Source organism: Myotis nattereri (genome assembly GCF_964212035.1).
Source record: "Myotis nattereri genome assembly, chromosome: 1".
Taxonomy (NCBI): domain Eukaryota; kingdom Metazoa; phylum Chordata; class Mammalia; order Chiroptera; family Vespertilionidae; genus Myotis; species Myotis nattereri.
The window spans coordinates 59,116,784-59,136,297 of record NC_138075.1 but is presented as its reverse complement, the minus strand read 5'-3'; the positions used below and the strand labels follow the sequence as shown (position 1 = coordinate 59,136,297).

Here is a 19,514-nt window from a genome sequence, read left to right as displayed (position 1 = left end):
TGTTATTTGATATCATCTTGAGTAAATTCAACTCTTTTTCTTGTTAATAGAAAAATATAAAGCCTTTCAAACTAGTACATTGCACCAGTCTGAAATGCAATTCCTATGTTTTTGAAATCTCATTGGTTGAGATCAGGCTAAAATTTTAGAGATCAAGCTTAAATAAATTAGTTTAAATACTTTTTTAGTCAAATGTAAAAATGTCTGCTTATACCTAAGGAAAAAATTGAAAGAGCAAAAGAAAACTAGAGAGCTCATTTGTACTTAATATAAATGTATCATTTTAACACAATCTCTATGGACCTTTAACTAAAATCTATGAATGCCAACTGCAGATGGGTTAATATTTTCTTCTTTCTAAAAAGAAATAAATTGTGGATTTTACTAATAAGGTATTGCTAATCTAAAAAGAAAATACAAGCTGGAATATAATGTGTTAGAAATAGCAAGGTTTTCCTCACAAACCGAATTATCTTTGCTGAAGTAAAAACTCATTACAATTTGAGATATTTAGTGATTAATGTTTGATAAGCTGCAAAAATGTTCACAGAGAATATCTAAGGAGTAACAATTTTTTCAATAAGTAATAATATAGGATATACTATTGTTTTTAAGACATATTTAGGAAAAAAACCAACTTATCTTCTCAAAGTAACTGGTGATAGGAAGGCAAGAGAGGAAGAAATAATAGAGCCTTTTAAAGACAAATTCTCATCTCCCCTACCCTTTGTTTACTTTGATTCCTAAAATAAAATATTTTTGTACTTTATTGTAATTTCTTTAAATATTTTCAGCGGGGTTGGTAGAAGAATTATTTAAGTATAATGTGAAGCTGACACTGAGGATGGAGAAACTTAAGGAATTTCCCTGTTTCTTTCTTATTTCTATTTAATCAGTAAGATTTTAATAGCAAACTAGAACAAAATTTTACCTCCTTGATAGTTAATGGTTGGATACAGTAGAATATGTATCAAAAAACTAAAATTTCGTATTTACAGATTGAAATTTTCTTTAACATTTTTCATAAAATGTGGTTGAGGCTTTTGAATATCAAAAAGCTGGGATGAGAATGCAGATAATTTTACTAAAAAAGATGTATTTTGGCAAACATTTTATTGATATTAAAAACAAAAATATAGTTGGACCTTTAAAATGGCTTCACCTGTTCTATCAGCATCTGCCAAATAAATTAGATTCTTTGGAAAAAATTCAAACTTGATATATTATGGAGACAGAATGAAGAATAACCCTGACTGGTCAGACACTTGTCATTTACCAAAGGATCCCTAAGTGTATTAAATGGACAGAGGGCTGTCAAGGGAGCTTCTCTTATCTGCTATTTACTCAGCAAAAGTTAACAAACAGAAGCATCGAATTCCCTCAAATGCTAAATTTAGTTCAAATACCAAAGCTCTCATCCATTTTAAAAGGCATTATATTTATATTTTAACCAGCTGAACTGGCCTTAGAATGAAAGAGCATAGAGTGGCTCATATATCTTGTATATTACTTCTAGAGAATGCAAAATTCCACTGCCTTTGGAATTACTTGTCATTTGAAAATTCCTTAGAGAGAAAAAAAAAGAAAAAAAAAGGGAAAGATATGACCTCTGACTTCCAGGAGAATGTTCAAGGTCACAAGCAAAGCAAAGAATGAGTTTTTTTTTTCCAAGCTGTAAGGTTAACTAGAGTGGTTAATTGGTCTAACCCAGCAATTTTCAACCAGTGTGCTGCACTCTGGTGGGCTGCAAGAATTTTTAAAACATGTAATATTGATTATTTAGTCAGGGGCACTGACCTCTTTTCCCTTAGACTGTCAAATAAATAAATGATAACAGCCAACACAATAGCTGTCCAGTGTGAATGAATCAAAATTATACCTATTTTTTTGTCAGATTGGCAAATATATATTTTTTGGTGTGCTGCAGAATTTTAGTAATTAGTTTATGTGTGCCAAGAGGTGAAAAAGGTTGAAAATTGCTGGTTTAACCTACTCATTTTGCAGATGAGAAAACGGAGACATCAATGTCTTGCACTAAGACAATTTACTTACACGTCTGTAATGCAATTAAATTGACCCTAACACCCAGTCTCCTCTCTTTCGCCTCTAATTCTTTGTTCTGAAGCCCATCTGGTATATTAGTATACCATCCTCCACCAAAATATAAAAGGTTAACTGTGGTTTCCTTTGGAGAAAGGAGTAGGAATTAAGTTAGTGGCGGGGGCGGGGAGAATGGTTAGGGATATTACACTCAAATGGTGAGCCATAGGTATTAATACGTAATTTTATACAAAATACTAAGCCTGAACATCAACAGAACCAAACTTCAGAGATGAGAAATACCATAGTGAAACTGAGTGTTATTGTACAAATTTAAGCTATACCTTCAAGGAAATAGCAGACCACTGAAAACTGTGGATGCCAGTTTTCGTATCCTTTTAATGACTAGTTCTATAGATTATGTTTCCCTATACTGGGAAAAATATTATAATACAAAACACAGCAATTTGAAGCAATTCAGGTTCTCAAGTTTAAAAAAGGAATGGTATTTTTTTTTAAATTTATGCTATAAAAATATTCTCAGATTATATTTTTTTAACTTCTGCAGTTTCTGGAATTTCATTATGGAACTTCCTTCTTGCATGATCTTTACCAAATTTCTGTGGAGCATAAAATTTTCATAATTCTTTTCAGTAAAATCTGTTCAGGAACTCACTTGGGCAGAAATACTTTTACCTATCATTAGAGTTGAAAAGAAATAGATTTCAGTAAGAAAAATACAGGGATGGATCAAAACTTTTTTTTAGAAAAATATACTGTATATAATACATTTTGAAAGTTATACAGACCATATCCTTTTATTTAATGTGAAGGCACAACTTTAACATAGTAAAAGCAAATGTATTTTAATTACGTATGACATAATCGACAGTACCAGCTCTTAAAAATGTATATTTGCAAGCATATCATTGAAGATTCTTTCAGATTGTCAGTTCAAAAAGCAAAACTCTTTTGCAGAAAATCAACTGAAACATTATGGCAGGTCCACATAATATTACTGTTGGATAATCTGTTCACCAGCAGCCACAGGGTTTTCTTCATTTGTTGCATAGTCCGGCTGGTCCATCATCTAGGCATAAAGATGTGAGAAAATACAAATTTTCAACTTGCACTCAATATTGTCCAATTTGGCAAAAGGATTCCCAATTTTTTTTTAAAGAAAGTTTTTTTTCTCTCTCTCTCTTTTTCTTTCTTTTTTTTTAATGTGCTTAGAGGGAAATTTCTAGATTTTTTTTTTTTATTAGTTAAGGTATTACAAATGTGTCCTCATCCCCCCCATTAACCCCCAACCTCCCCCTTTTCTCTTTATTTTTAATTGATTTCTTTTAGGAGAAGAAGGAGAGCTAGAGATAGAGCTAGAGAGAGAAAAATATTGTTCGGTTGCCACTGAATCCAACACCTGGGTACGTGTCCTGACTGGGTATCAAAACTGACACCTTCTGGTGTTCAGGATGACACTCCAACCGAGTTACCGACAGGGCGGATTCCCAATTTTTAAAAATGACTCAGAATGCTCTATGGAACTGAGTACTCCTCTTGGAGCAATGTACTGGTTCAACATCCACGCTCCTAAGATATGGTCAAAGTGACAGGGAAGCCTCCCTCCACAAGCCTAATCACTGGACTCAGGGCCAATGTGATAAATGCATTCTCTGGATCTTCTACTATTTCCATTTCCCTAATGGATACGGCCCTACATGGCAGTAGGAGCTCCACCACAAAAGGGAGATATTCCTGATGCTATTCCAGGACACAACCGCAGGTAGTGCCCACTCCTAGAAGTGGCAAAACTACAAGTGGCCCCACAACTCACTGTGAGACTACCTGCTGGTTTGGGGACAATGTAACCTGGATGACACCTTGAATTGACCTTAAGATAATTTAAAAATGATAGGTGAGCCCTAGCCAGTGTGGCTCAGTTGGTTGGACACTGTCCCATGCACCAAAAGGTTGCCAGTATGATACTCGGTCTGGGCACATGCCCAGGTTGTGGGCTTGATCCCATCCCCGGTGGGGTTGTGCAGGAGACAATCGATTGATGATCAAAGTTCCACTCTCACAACAATGTTTCTCTCTCTCTCTCCCCCCTCCCTTCCTCTCTCTCTCTCTCTCTGTCTCTAAAAACAAATAAAAAAACAAATACAGTATTTTTTTAAATGATATGTGAAATTTTAGAAACACTGTATGACAAAAATTTCTACTAAAAGCAAATAACTTGAAGGTACTTAAAGGTCAAGTGATACCAGAAAACAAAATCAAGAATACATTTGCTATAGACTAATTTTAGAGAAATTATCAGTTAAACTTTTCTCAAATGATCACTTCAGCTCTGCCTATATTCCCATGAAAATCTTTCTATATTTGGGAATGAAGGAAGAAACTGTTTAAATGTTTTTTTGTGTTTTTACTCAGTTCTTCAGATAAAATTACTTTAAAATGGAAAAAAATAATGTCTGTGAAAATTGTCCAAGATTTTAGGTAAATGATTCAATTTCAGTATTGGGATATACTTTTTTGCCTTCTCTTTTATCAAGAAATAGAAAATACCAGCAAGATAGTGTTCCTATTTTTGTAAATTGATTCCAAAAGCTTTAGTGTTTTTTTGGAAGAGGAGGTAAAGAGAAGAATAATTCCCAAATGGGGTCTCAGGACTTGCCAGACAAGAATAAGCCAGAACTAAGGCATTTAGCTGACAACTATCTTAAGTAATGGAGACAGCTTCTACAGGCCACACCTGCCGATAATCTCTGAGCCATCTCAAGTCCCCAAACTATCAGTTTTGAGGTCCTCTATTTGCCAAACACAACCCCCAGATGAAGGTAGTTACATGTTTGCAGCCCTTCGAGGGGGGAAAAAAGCCAAATCAAAACAGGTAGCATATTTATTAAAAGCATTTCACTTCATGAAACATAAGGTGAAATTGTTGAAGAGTTGATTTTAGTCATAATTTAAATGAAGGAGGGGAAGGAGAAGCATGTAAGATATATTTAGCCCCTCTTTCTTCTAAAAACGTAGAAGCTCTGGGTGTACGACGTTGGAGCTGTAGGGGAAAGAACGGAAGCAGCCTCAGTAGAATGGATGGGCAGAAACCCCAAGACCTGCTGACTCTGGCAACTGTAAACTAATGAAATAATAGCCTACATACCCTAAGTTATAACATGCTTCTTTCCCCCCTAATTGGCACTTTAATCCCTAAATATAGAAATATATTACTTTTAAAAAAACACTTTCAAAAATCAACTAATTCAGAAGTAAATATCTCTATTCTGTATTTACTTTTCTTTACTGACTTCTCAATAAGAAAATATTATGCTAAGCTAAATAAACCAATCAGAGAGAGATAAGTATCACATGACCTCACTCATATGTAGAATCTAATGAAAAAAATAAACTGATGGACAAAACAGATCCAGAGACATAGAAACATGGAACAGACTGATGAATCTCAGAGGGTAGGAGAGTGGGGAGAGATTAACTGGAAAACTTAAACACATGGACACAGATAATAGTGTAGTGAAGGCCTGGGAGGGGTGGGTGCCAGGTGGAGAGGGTCAATGGGGAAAAAAGGGGGGACACCTCTAATACTTTCAACAATAAAGATAAATTTTTTAAAAATCTCTATATATGTATATATAAAACAAAAACAATATAGAAACATCATTTACTGATAGCTCTGCTTATTTATTTAAAAATATATTTTCATTGATTTCAGAGAGGAGGGAGAGAGAGATAGAAACATCAATGGATGGGAGAGAATCATCGATCAGCTGCCTCCTGTATGCCCACCCTCACTGGGGATCGAGCCCACAACTCAGGCATGTGCCAACTGGAATCCTGATTCATAAGTCGATGCTCAAACACTGAGCCACGCTGGCCGGGCTAGCTCTGATTATTTATAGATGATCCAGGCTCCAGAAACAGTCTAACAAAACAATCATTAAAGTGGGGTAACTGGAGAGTTGTTGACACTAAAGTGAAGTTGTTCGAAGTAGCTCTACTCTCACTTTTAAGTCACAGCTTATGGCTTCTAAAAATAATTAGAAGCACTAGTGATATTTAACAGAGACAATCCCATTGTTTGCTGATTATCAACAAGCTGAAAACTTACTTCCCACCTAGAGTAAAATTGCCCATTGGAGGTGGTTGCAGAAATCTAACTCCAGTCCTGGCCCGTGTGGTCAGCAGTTAGAGTGTCGACCCATGCACTGAAGGGTCTCAGGGTTGATTCATACTCAAGGGCATGTACCTGGGTTACAGATTCGATCCCTGGCAGTCATGGCTCATGTGGGAGGCAACCAATCGAAGTGTCTCTTTCATATTGATGTTTTTCTCCCCCTCTCTCCCTCCTTCCCGCACTCTCTAAAAATCAATAGAAAACATATCCTCAGGTGAGGATTAACACAAAAACGAAAAACATATAACTGTAATGATTTAAGAATAGAAATAAACAAAAATACCCTAAAGTGACGGTTTCTCTCAATTGTTTTATGTGCCAAAGTAAGTATGCCACTGCTGATTTCTCTCCAAAGAAATGAACCTTTATTTACACTAATTAGATCTTAGACTGAGTATAACTAAATGTATGAAACCAAATACTGTACTCTTGAAGCATTCTAGAAAAAAATTTCATAGAAAATAGTGATAAATAGCTTTGAGCTATAGAGAATACAATTAAGATTTCCAAATTAGTATTTTAGAGATATGCTACAGAAATGTTACTATTTTTTATTGATCTTAGAGAGAGAGGAAGGGACAAGGAGGGAGGGTGAGAGGAAGACAGAGAAAGAGAAAGAGAGAGAGAGGCATCGATGTGAGAAACATTCCCTCAATTGGCTGCCTCCTGCATATATCCTGACCTAGCATCAAGCCTACAACCTGGACATGTGCTCTGACCGGGAATTGAACTGGCGACCCTTTGGTGCACAGGATGATGCACCAAATCAATTGAGCCATGCCATCCAGGGCAGAAATGTTACTTCTTTTGATCAGAGAAACTCATGGAAAGGGCTGAGAGACTCCAAGTAAAATACTAAAGTATTTCTATGAAGTCTCTTAAGTTTCAACAAATGAGGTATACTTTGCCCTTTGAAAACAACATAAACTTCTGGCACTTGGGGAGGGTGCTGGAAGAGGGGATAGGGGACATCAATGTTGATGGATGAGACTTGACTTAGGCTGATGAACACACAATACAGTGTACAGATGATGAGTTATAGAATTGTGTACCTGAAACCTGTATAATTTTATTAACCAGTGTCACCCCAATAAATTTAATAAAAATAAAAATAAACTGCTGACACTTGCAAAAAATGATTATATATATAGATTGTAGACATGTAAGTCTAGTTTAATGTTTTAAAAGTGTTTCACTATTATAATACCTCATAACAATTTTGGTAATTTTATGAGGTCTGCTAAAACACAATCAGGAATCTTGCACACACAGAGAAATGAGTAAAGGTCATTGGATTAAAGACTGAACATTATAGCTGTTTTGCATGAAGAATTTCAATAACACTAACTGAGAATATACAGTGTATAAAATGCTGCTGTCAGCACCGGAGGCTCTTAACACCTAGGAGCTAATACCTTAATGAGGGAGGCATACATAAATATCTGCACTGCAAGGCCTGATGTTAGTAGGTATTTAAAGTACAATTAAAAAAATATGAGGAAAAGTGACTTAATTTCAATTGGAGAACCCTTAGATATATGCTTGGAGAAAGGAGATTTTGAGTTGGGAGTAACATAGGGATATTCTGGAAACAGACTGGCAATGCTGTAACGACAATGAAAGTTAGGAGAGGAGGGAAAGGAGTATTATACTGTTAGCCTAAGAGATGAGCCAGTAAAGGCCTGAGGATGGTCTTTAGCGCTGGCCCTCAGGCCTATCTTACACTAGGTCCAAACCTAGTCTCCTCCCTGCTTTATCAGGCTTATTGAGGTTCCCTGCCTACTTTCCTAGGGTCTGCCTAATTTTATCTGATTTCAACAACCAGCTGCCTCACCAAGTCTTGGGCTAACTCACCACCGTGGATCACACATTCTCTTACCTGCCTGTAGATCCAACCTCATTTTACAGATGAAGAGACAGTTTTAGGAGATTGAATAATCTGCCAAAACTGATGCCAAAGCCTATAATATACTGTCTATATGGAACCTATACCCCTAGATCCCGGGACCACAAATGACAACATTCAAACTAAATTAATTTTGACTTTAAAGGTTAGACAAAACCAATGAGATTTTCTTTTTTCAAAAACCTTAATCAGGGAATAATTTTGTGAAGTCATTTATTTTTTAAGTTTCAAAAATGCTAGTTTTCTAGAAAAATAGATTTTCTCTTGGCAGCAATGTATAATATTCTGCAACCAGCTTGATTAAAATTTCAGCAAATATCATTCTTCATATTTAAAAATCTACTGCACAGTAGGAAAACGACAGCAATTGACAGGTTTATTCCCTCTAAGATTGTGATGGCTATTAAATCCTTTTACCAAGAAGTTAAAGGAACCAGATTTAACAAAGACCCAAAGTTTTAATACCCAAACCAGGAAAATGTAAATCTAGTAACTGAACTAAAAAAATTACAGCCAAACTAACAAATGAACCAAAACAACAACAAAAAAACCAATTATGCCCTAACTGGTTTGGCTCAGTGGATAGAGCGTCGGCCTGTGGACTGAAAGGTCCCAGGTTCGATTCCGGTCAAGGGCATGTCATGTACCTTGGTTGCACGCACATCCCTAGTAGGAGGTATGCAGGAAGCAGCTGATAGATGTTTCTCTCTCATCGATGTTTCTAACTCTCTATCTCTCTCCCTTCCTCTGTGTAAAAATCAATAAGATATATTTTAAAAAAAAAACAAAACAAAAAACAAAACAAAACAAAAAACCCCCAATTTTTATAAGTAGTAATAGCAAATACATTTGTCATGCTTACGTTGTGCCAGGCACTACTCTAAGCATTTTGCATAAATTACAACAATCCTCTTAAATAGGATGATTATTATCCCATTTTACATTGGAGGAAACTGAGACACTAAGAAGCTAAGTAACTTGCCTAAAGCCACATGGCTAATAATTAAGAAAATCAGAGTTACAATGCAGTCATTCTGGCAGCAGACTCCACACTTTTTATTATCACGTTTTTATATTCTGAATATCTTTACCTAATAAAATCATGACACCACACTATAAAAGTGAAAAGTGTATAACCAAAGTTGTTTTATCTTTTCAGACACTTTTAAATGGATTTTCCTACAATTAATTGTCTGATTTAGCTACTATGTCATATGGTCAAAGCCCTGGAGTCTGCCCTTCTGGGCAGTTCACTACGGCCTTGTGTCCAGCTGCAATGATCTTTGTTTCCCTTTATATGTAGCTGCTGTGAAGCAGAATAATAATGTTTTTCAAGATCATAATTTTTAAGAGTGAAACTCAGAAGGTCCAGGGCAGAACATCTGTTCAAAGGGAATATAAATGCATCCACTGGTTGAATTCCTTCCTTATCTACCATCATCCCCTTTACCTTCAATAAACACCATGGAGGAGAGGAACTAAGATGGTAGCATAGGTACATGCTTATACTTGCTGCCTCGCACAACCACATCAAAACTACAACTAAAAGACAAAACGGATATCATCCAGAACCACGGGAAGGCTGCCTGAGTAGAAATTCTACAACTAGAAGGAAAGAGAAAAGCGCATGACATTGGAAGGAGGTGCAGAGGTGCGGAAGTGCGGAGGTAAGGAGGCATGCGAGGAAACGGGCTGGCAACTGGGTACTCTGTTGTTTTTTTCAATCGGGAGAGAGATACAAGCTCCCAATTGCTCTGAACTCCAGTTCCAGGCGAGACTCTGGGGACCCAGACTCATACGGGGAGAAACTGGACTGTTTGGCATCGGGCCGGAATGTGAGGGCAGCATTCTCGCAGAGTTTTTTGCAGCGATCATTGTTCCTGCATGGGGCCATGGGACACAGAGACCCCAGGACCACTCTGAGGCATAGCAGACTAGCAGCCATTGTGGTTTGCTCCGCCCTGATGATTCCCTGAGACCCCGCCCCACCCAATTTACAACCCCAGCCAAGCTGTGCTCAGAGGCTTTTGCAAATGAATGGCCTGTTCTTTTGCAATCTAAAAGCTAACAAACTGCAGCTGGCTCAAAGAGTATCAAAGCTTCCAAAAGAAGGCCTAGACCAGTGATGGCGAACCTATGACACGCGAACTCATTTTTTTGGTTGATTTTTCTTTGTTAAACGACATTTAAATATATAAAATAAATATCAGAAATATAAATCTTTGTTTTACTATGGTTGCAAATATCAAAAAATTTCTAAATGTGACACAGCACCAGAGTTCAGTTAGGGTCTTTCAAAATGCTGACACGCCGAGCTCAAAAGGTTTGCCATCACTGGCCTAGACAGCAGCCTGCAATGCTTCACAGCTGGGCCTCATCTGGGCACTTCCAAACCCCAAACAAAGAGTAGGAATCTGCAGATCTCTCTGTAGCTCCCGCTGGGTGTCCTCAGGCAGTGGCTGACTTTGCACCTCCTTGGAGATGCAAGAGCCAGTGTACCCAGTGGTCAGAGTGAGACCATACCAGAGTACAACTCTTCACATCCATAAGCGACACACTCAAGGGGCAGACTCAGTGAGCACCAAAGCCCCACTGAAGGAAGACCTGCCCCATAAGGGTGTATCCAGCACAGCAGTTCTCCCATTGTAGACACAGCTGGCCCTCACAGCCAATTGCCTGGCGGTCAATTCCTCCCAGTGATACCAACAGTAATCAAGACTTAACTACAACAAGACTGTGCACACAGCCCATAAAGGAGTGCACCAAGAGTGTCAACCTCAGGTAATTATAGGACACCTAGCACACAAAGCCACTCTATCAACACAGGGAAGCAGCCAAAATGCGGAGACAACGAAACATGTCACAAATGAAAAAAATAGAGGAAAGCAAACTACTGGATGTAGAGTTCAAAACCACGGTTATAAGGTTACTCAAGAAACTTCTAAAAACCTCCGAGAAATTAAGTGAGACCTTCAAGGATATGAAAAAGAACCAATTAGAAATTAAGCATACACTGACTGAAATGAATAATATACAAAGATCCAACAGCAGACTGGAGAACCCTAAGAATCAAGTTAAAGATTTGAAATACGAAGAAGCAAAAAACACGCAACTGGAAAAGCAAAAAGAAAAAAGAATCCAAAAATATGAAGATAGTGTAAGGAGCCTCTGGGACAACTTCAAGCGTACCAACATCTGAATTATGGGGGTGCCAGAAGAGAGAGAGAGCAAGATATTGAAAACCTATTTGAAGAAATAACGACAGAAAACTTCCCCTACCTGGTGAAAGAAATAGACTTACAAGTCCAGGAAGTGCAAAGAACCACAAACAAGAGGAATCCAAAGAGGACCACACCAAGACACATCATAATTAAAATGCCAAGAGCAAAAGACAAAGAGAGAATCTTAAAAGCAGCAAGAGAAAAAAAGTCAGTTACCTACAAGGGAGTACCCATACGACTGTCAGCTGATTTCTCAACAGAAACCATGCAGGCCAGAAGGGAGTGGCAAGAAATATTCAAAGTGATCAATAGCAAGAACCTACAACCAAGATTACTCTACCCAGCAAAGCTATCATTCAGAATTGAAGGTCAGATAAAGAGCTTCACAGATAAGAAAAAGCTAAAGGAGTTCATCACCACCAAACCAGTATTATATGAAATGCTGAAAGGTATCCTAAGAAGAGGAAGGAGAAGAAAAAGGTAAAGATTAAAAAGTATGAATAACAAAGTGACAACAAATACACATCTATCAACAAGTGAATCTAAAAATCAAGTGAATAAAAAATCTGATGAACAGAATAAACTGGTGAATACAAGAGAATCAGGGGCATAGAAAGGGAGTGGACTGACAATTCTCAGGGGGAAGGGGGTGTGGGGGGTGAGGGAAGAGACTGAATAAAAATCATACACTTATGGATGAGGACAGTGGCGGGTAAGTGCATGGGGTGGGATGGGACCCGGGTGGAAGGGAGCTATGGAGGGAAAAAAGAGGAACAACTGTAATAAACTGAACAATAAAGATTTATTAATAAAAAGAAATAAACAAAAAATAAACATCATGGATAAAGGAGAGGTACTACAATAGACCTGAGAAAAAGCAAGCTGTAGAATATCCCCAAAGGGACACAACGTTATTACATCTATGTATATAACATCTCTAAACATTCAACTCTTTATATTCTGTGTTGGCATAAAAAGATCTGGAAGCTCCACAGAATTCGTTCAAAGTAGCTGCCCCTTGAGGGTGGGTGTGGGGGTAAAAGACATAGAAAAGGGTCTTCTATGTTTACTTCAGACACCATTGCATTGCTTTTAAAAAATGCAAACATCACCCTGGCTGGTGTGGCTGTTGGTTGAGCGTCGTCCTGTGTACCAAAATGTCGCTGGTTTGATTCCTGGTCAGGGCACATGCCCAGGTTGCAGGTTCAGTCCTGGTCAGGGTGTGTGCATACAGGAGGAAACCCACCAATGTTTGATGTTTGTCTTTCATACCGATGTTTCTCTCTCTCTCCCAACCCCTTCCTCTCTCTAAAATCAATAAAAACAAAAACATTTAAAAATAGATAAATAAACAATGTGGAATTTAAAAATGCACACATGCATTACTTTGTAATTAAAACACAAAAAGAAAAATAATCAACAGTAAAAGCAGGGCTAGAGTCTATATAAAAATATTAGTTCATTAACTGCCAATAATATTAACCTAGACTTTATTATAATAGAACAAAGATGACCAGGAGTACTCTAATGAACATCTTTTCACATCAATTTTACTCAAATTTTTATTGTTTTGACAATCTGCTGAAGAGAAATTACTGGGTCAAAGGAAATGGTAAAATAATGTATGGCACATGCATATGAGATAATACTACATAGCCATTAAAGTGATTTCTGCAAGGAATTTAAAATGAAATAACTAACATGCAGTGGGGAGATAAGATAGAGAACTATTTAGAAGGTTCGTGCACAGGGGGGGTGGGGGGTGGGAGTGGGGGGATTGGGGGGGGGTGTCCCTCAGCCCGACCTGCACCCTCTCCAATCTGGGAGCCCTCAGGGAAGCCCTCTCCAATCTTGGAGTTTCTGTCTGTCTTTGCAATCATATGAGCGAATTGTCTGAGACCCCCAACCCAGTTTGGTTTGTTGCTCACAGAATAATAGAGGGATTTGTCTTTTTCTTTGCTTCATTGGTGGAGATTTCCTGGAAGTTTTAGGATATCTTCCCTTTAATTTTTCCTAGACACTCTGATTTTACCTATGTCTCTCACCTTTGCTTTCCCTCCACCCCCCACCCGCAACAGTAACTTGCTTCAGACTCAATTTGCTCTAGTGTCTAGGTCACAGTATTTCTCAACCTTCTGGCCCTTTAAATACAGTTCCTCATGTTGTGACCCAACCATAAAATTATTTTTGTTGCCACTTCATAACTGTAATGTTGCTACTGTTATGCAAATATCTGATATGCAGGATGGTCTTAGGCAACCCCTGTGAAAGGGTCGTTTGACCACCAAAGGGGTCGTGACCCACAGGTTGAGAACCGCTGGTCTAGGAGATCCATCTGCCACCAGAACTATGATTCCCAGCATTCCTGGTGCTCCCTGCACTCTCGGCTTCCGCTTCCGGTCCTGGGACTGCCATCAGAACTACTATTCCCAGAATTCCTGGTGTGTCTCCCCGCTCCCCCCCGCCCCCACCCCCCCCCCCCCCCCCGGACACTGGGAGCAACTGAGGGAGCTATGGCCCCCCAAGCCTCCTGCTCTCCTGCTCTGCTCTCTGCCCGGTGACCGAGGGAGCCACATTTCCCAAAGCTGCCAGCTCTCCCGCTTCTGCTCTCTGTCTGGCCCCTGTGTATGCACATTAACCCACCATCTTTGTCTGGTTAATTTGCATATTCACTCCTGACTGGCTGGTGAGCGTAGCAAAGGGAGGTCAATTTACATGTTTCTCTTTTATTATATAGGATGGGATCACCCATTCACCTATCCATTCATCTAGTAAGGCATAAAAAAAAACTCACCTACATTTTAGGAGTGGCTATCTCTAGGTGGTGGGATTACTGGTGGACTTAATTTTCTTGTCTTTTCAAACTTTTCTGTAATAAGCACTATTTTTATAATACTACTTCAAAATCTGTACAGGGTGGGGCAAAAGTGGGCTTACAGTTGTTCATATAGAAAATAATACAATACAATAATTAATAATACAAAAATAAACTGTTTTATATATTAACAACTATAACATATTTTTGCCCCATCTGTATTAAATGAAAGGGACAATTTTAGAAATAAGAAAAAAATGCAAATAACAAGAAATACATTTACTTCTGTAAGCTATCACATGTACTCTCACTAACGATCCCAAATTTAAAGTCTAACCTAAGTTTTAATGCTAACCCCAAACAAAATTCCCCATGTTGTCCTATGTCATAATCAGTTAATCAGATACTAGTAGGTGCCCTAAGAGTTAGAAACCTTCTGCACATCAGGGGACATTTATTCAATTGCCTAGTATTTCTTCCTGGTGGTCCTATAGATATTTTGAAATGTTCAAAATTGAATTCATATTCAACATTAACATGTCCAACACTGAATTCATCATCTTTTTCCTCAAATTTGCTGCCGTTCTTTATCTCAGTGAATGGTATCACCATCCACCCACTCAATTACCCAAGCCAGAAACCTTGGACTCCACTTCCTTCTCCTCCCCTCCACTGAATCTATTACCACATCTCATTAATTACACTCTTAATTTCTCTGGACTTTGTTCACCTCTCTCTATCGCACTGCCTTCCAAATTCTGGCTACTATTGCTTCTCACTGTAATAGCTGGCACCAGGAATTGAACCCGAGCCCCTACGGTGCGCAGGCTGACACTCCAACTACTGAGCAACACTCTAAATTTCTTAAAACCCTTAAATGGTCCCCAATGTTCTTAGCATAGTATTCAAACTCTTTAACATGACTTATAAGATCCTACAGGTTCTTACCCTTGTTTCCTTCCCCAGTTTTCATTTCCTACAGCTCCCCTATGCTTACTCAACATTATAGTCATCCTAAACCACATCTGGTCCCTAGAATGTGCCATGCTCGCTTCCCTCTAGCCTTTGAAGACATGGGTCCCTCAACATGAACACCTGGCTCATTTTAAGTCTCAACATAAAGTTAAAAATTAAAAATTTTTAAAAAATACATTTTTATTGATTTCAGGAAGAAGGGAGAGAGAGTGACAGAAATATCAATGATGAGAGAGAATCACTGATCAGCTGCCACCTGCATGCCCCCTACTAAGGATCCAGCCCACATCCTGGGCATGTGCCCTGATTGGGAATCGAATCATGATCTCCTGGTTCATACGTCAACACCCAACCACTGAGCAACACTGCCCGGGCAAATTTAACATTCTTTAAAGCCTTCCCCAAATCACCTTGGACTCAGTCATGAAGCTATAAGCACTGGGTGTCCCCTGCTAGCTTTCATGGCACCTACCATAACTAGTACATTTATCACACCGTATCACTAGTGATTCCATCTGTATCCCCCACAGCACTCTCACTTCTAAGAGTTAGACCTGTATCTAACTTGTTCATATTTTATTACCAGCTAAAATAGTACCTGGGTCACAGAACTGCTCAATAAACACTTGCTAAATGAAAAAATATAAAATTATTTTTAAAAAATAATGATGAAGAGCCTGGCTGGTGTGACTCAGTGGTTGAGTGTTAACCTATGACCCATGAGGTCACAGTTCGATTCCCAGTCAAGGCACATGCCTGGGTTGCGGGCTCGATCCCCAGTAGGGGATGTGCAGGAGGCAACCAATCAATGATTCTCACTCATCATTCATATTTTTCTCTCTCTCTCCCTCTCCCTTCCTCTCTGAAATCAAGAAAAAGATACTTTTAAAAAATGATGATGAAGAGCACTTTTTCGGTTGTGGCTTTCAAAGGCTAGTATAGTAGTAGAATATGTGTTGTAGGACATACTTTATTTTTTTAAATCTGTAAAAATAAAAATTCTGTGTGTCCTTTTAATGGAAAAGTTGCAACCTATCTTACTAGTTTAGTCACAGACCTTGTGACTATAAACTGATTCTACGTGTATAAATACATGTTGAGACAATGGCATTGTGAAGTAAGGCAGGTGTTGTTACTTTTATCTAAATCTCAGAGAAATTACAAGATTTATCCAAAAAGAATTCCAGACCAGTGCTTTTCCAACTGGTCTAACTTAATGTGTTAATCACCTCTTGTTAAATAAAGATGATACTACAGACCAACTACAAGATGAATATGAACTTTGAACTGTTTACCTACTAATAGAATTGCGTCATCCACCCAAAGTACCTCTGTTTTGTTCATGTGACCACTGACACACATGCATGGGGGGTGGATGGAGGAGGGCAGTTTGTTGTAATAGGGCAAAGCAGTGCTAACTGCCTTGTGAAGGGATCAATGCCATGACCCTGACCTTGATGGCTAGGGTTTCCCAACCCTCTTTCATTTCAATGCAAACAGACTTCAGTCGAATACCAAGAACATTCAGAAAAAGGAGAAAGGAGTTTAACTTCAATGAAGGCACAACTCAAACACAGTAGTCTGGTATTAAGATTTTTTGTGTCCTGAAATTTTACAAAAAGGTCAATCTAAAATGAGTGCTCTATTTAATTTACTTAGGCCCATTTAGATGCTGAAGAGGGTATACTTTTTTTTTAAATCCTTACCTGAGGATATGGTGGGGTTTTTTTTAATGATATTAGAGAGAGAGGAAGGGGAAGGGAAGGAAATGGAGAGAGAAACATTGGTGTGAGAGAAACACTGATCAGTTGCCTTCTGTACATGACCAACCTGGGATTGAACCTGCAGCCTTTTGGTATATGGGATGATGCTCCAACCAACTCAGCCACACTGGCCGGAGCAAGGGTATACTTTTTATCTGAAAAACCTTAGGACTCTCACTATAAATAGCTAATGTCAGTCTCAAAATTCAGTAGTTAAACATAGTTTTATATTCCATGAAGTCTACTTTTGTGTGCATTCTGAAAACATGTCGAAATATGTTTTGCTTTTTCCTGATGCCCTCCCACTCCTTCCTGAGTCACCAGGATTTTGGCATCAGATTGCAGTGGTAATGAAAACTGATGATGCAGCAGGTGGACAGGAAGGGGCAGTAGTGGAAAAAACTTAAAGGACAGCCTGAGAGATCCAAGATAAACACTTGGCACATAAAAGCTTAGATACATATAGGCAGTTCCAGCCAAAGTTAGTCACTGAATTATTTCATAAGATAACTTGGCATCTAAAATATAGCACATACCTGATAGCTGCTACCTTTCCAGAACTTTTTCATTTCTTTACGTCTCCAAGCAACAATTGAGGCAGTAATAAGTGTGCACGGTACTAAATAGAGGAGAGCAGGTTGCCCCTTTTTCATCAGCACCAGAACAACAAAGGTAATTATCATGCCAACAGCATAGGCTGCAAAAGGAATAACAAATATCAGTCATTTCTGAATGCTTCCAAAGGTGGATTTTAAAAGATTAAAAAAATGTATTTTTATTTCATTTCAGAGAGAGGAAGGGAGAAGAGAGATAGAAACATCAATGATGAGAGAGAATCATTGATCGGCTGCCTCCTGCACACCCCCTACTGAGGATCGAGCCCACAACCTGGGCATGTGCCTTTGACTGAAATCGAATCTGGGACCCTTCAGTCTGCAGGCTGACCCTCTGTCCATTGAGCCAAATCAGCTAGGGCTTTTCTTTTTTTTTCTTTTTCTTTTTAAAGATATTTTTATTGATTTCAGAGAGGAAGGAAGAGGGAGAGAGAGATAGAAACATCAATGCTGAGAGAGAATCATGGATCGGCTGCTTCCTGCACACCCCCTACTGGGGATCGAGCCTGCAACCCGGGCATGTGCCCTGACCGGGAATCGAACCATGACCTCCTGGTTCATAGGTCGACACTCAACCACTGGGCCACACCAGCCAGGCCAAAGGTGGATTTTTTAAATCCCTAGTTGAAGTACTGGTTTTCAAGTATTTGAGGACGATTTTACCCTATGACTTCTTTTCATAATTTCATTATTTTCCTAGACTGTAATTAGGAGAGACATTCTATAGGGCTTTTGAAAAACTTGGAAACTGGTTAGTATAAATACTAACCATCAACCATAGGTAAATATAATAATTCAAGAAAGTCTCATGTATCTGTTACCATTAAGGATTTTGAGTTGTCTCACATTTTAGATAACTAAAATTTGGACCCGTAGGTACTAATGATTGCTTTGAAAAAAATCTTCCTCACATTGATTATGTATTTCCTGGTCTTGTGCAACAAGAGCATACCAAATATCATTTCATCTTTTCTTAATGACTCAGGGTCTCATTTTGAACATGGGATCTGAGAATATTGGAGCTGGAAGGGCCTTTACAGACAACTGAGTCTACCTCCTCATTTTACAGATGCGGCAATGGAGGACCAGGGAAGTGAAGTGAGCTGGCCAAAGTGACACAGCAGAAGTGACACAGTCCCTATTATTCACCTTTTCACCGAGTGTTCTTTTATTGTATCACAGTAACTGGTGCTAGGCTCTTAATGTTAATGCCCTTAGAGCAGTGGTTCTCAACCTGTGGGTCGCGACCCCTTTGGCGGTCGAACGACCCTTTCACAGGGGTCGTCTAAGACCATCCTGCATATCAGATATTTACATTACGATTCATAACAGTAGCAACATTACAGTTATGAAGTAGCAACGAAAATAATTTTATGGTTGGGCCACAACATGAGGAACTATATTTAAAGGGCCAGAAGGTTGAGAACCACTGCCTTAGAGAGTATACACTTCATGGCCTCAGACTGCTCTTCTTTTTTCGTTTTTTATCTCTTCATTCACTTGTTGTTTCTAGTTATCAGGGTACCTATTTCTAGCAACACCCTTCTCTACTGCCAACCTACACTTTTAATTTTCTAAATTTAATTCGATTGTGGAATGGAAAACCTTACTAGAACAGTACCTACTAGTAAATGGCTCTGGTGCAGGCCATTTACCTAAAAGAACTCTGGTGTATGGACTTTGATATACCTATTTGATACGTTCAGAAGTAGTATTTTTGGCTCCCTTCCTGCTCCTGTCTGTCCTCAACAAGAGAAACAGAGCCCTAACTGGTTTGGCTCAGTGGATAGAGCGTCAGCCTGCGGACTGAAAGGTCCCAGGTTCGATTCCGGTCAAGGGCATGTACCTTGGTTGCGGGCACATCCCCAGTAGGGGGTGTGCAGGAGGCAGCTGATCAATGTTTCTCTCTCATTGATGTTTCTAACTATCCCTCTCCCTTCTTCTCTGTAAAAAAATCAATAAAATATATTAAAAAAACAACAGAA

General features: G+C 38.7%; 1 protein-coding gene across 2 annotated transcripts in view; it reads right to left on the bottom strand.

The window, feature by feature from the left end:
* Positions 1–1,667: 1,667 nt before the first annotated feature.
* SPPL2A (signal peptide peptidase like 2A) overlaps positions 1,668–19,514 on the bottom strand; it is a 52,127-nt gene continuing 34,280 nt past the window's right edge. Inside the window, exons 15-16 of one of the 2 annotated variants that reach the window (XM_081109011.1) lie at positions 17,452–17,612; positions 1,668–3,130 (exon numbers count right to left, since the gene is read on the bottom strand). In XM_081109011.1, the coding sequence (XP_080965137.1) occupies positions 3,056–3,130; positions 17,452–17,612 (236 nt within the window). In that variant the 3' untranslated portion in view covers positions 1,668–3,055. The remainder of the gene's footprint in view (positions 3,131–17,451; positions 17,613–19,514) is intronic. The other variant, XM_081109012.1, reaches the window with a different exon arrangement.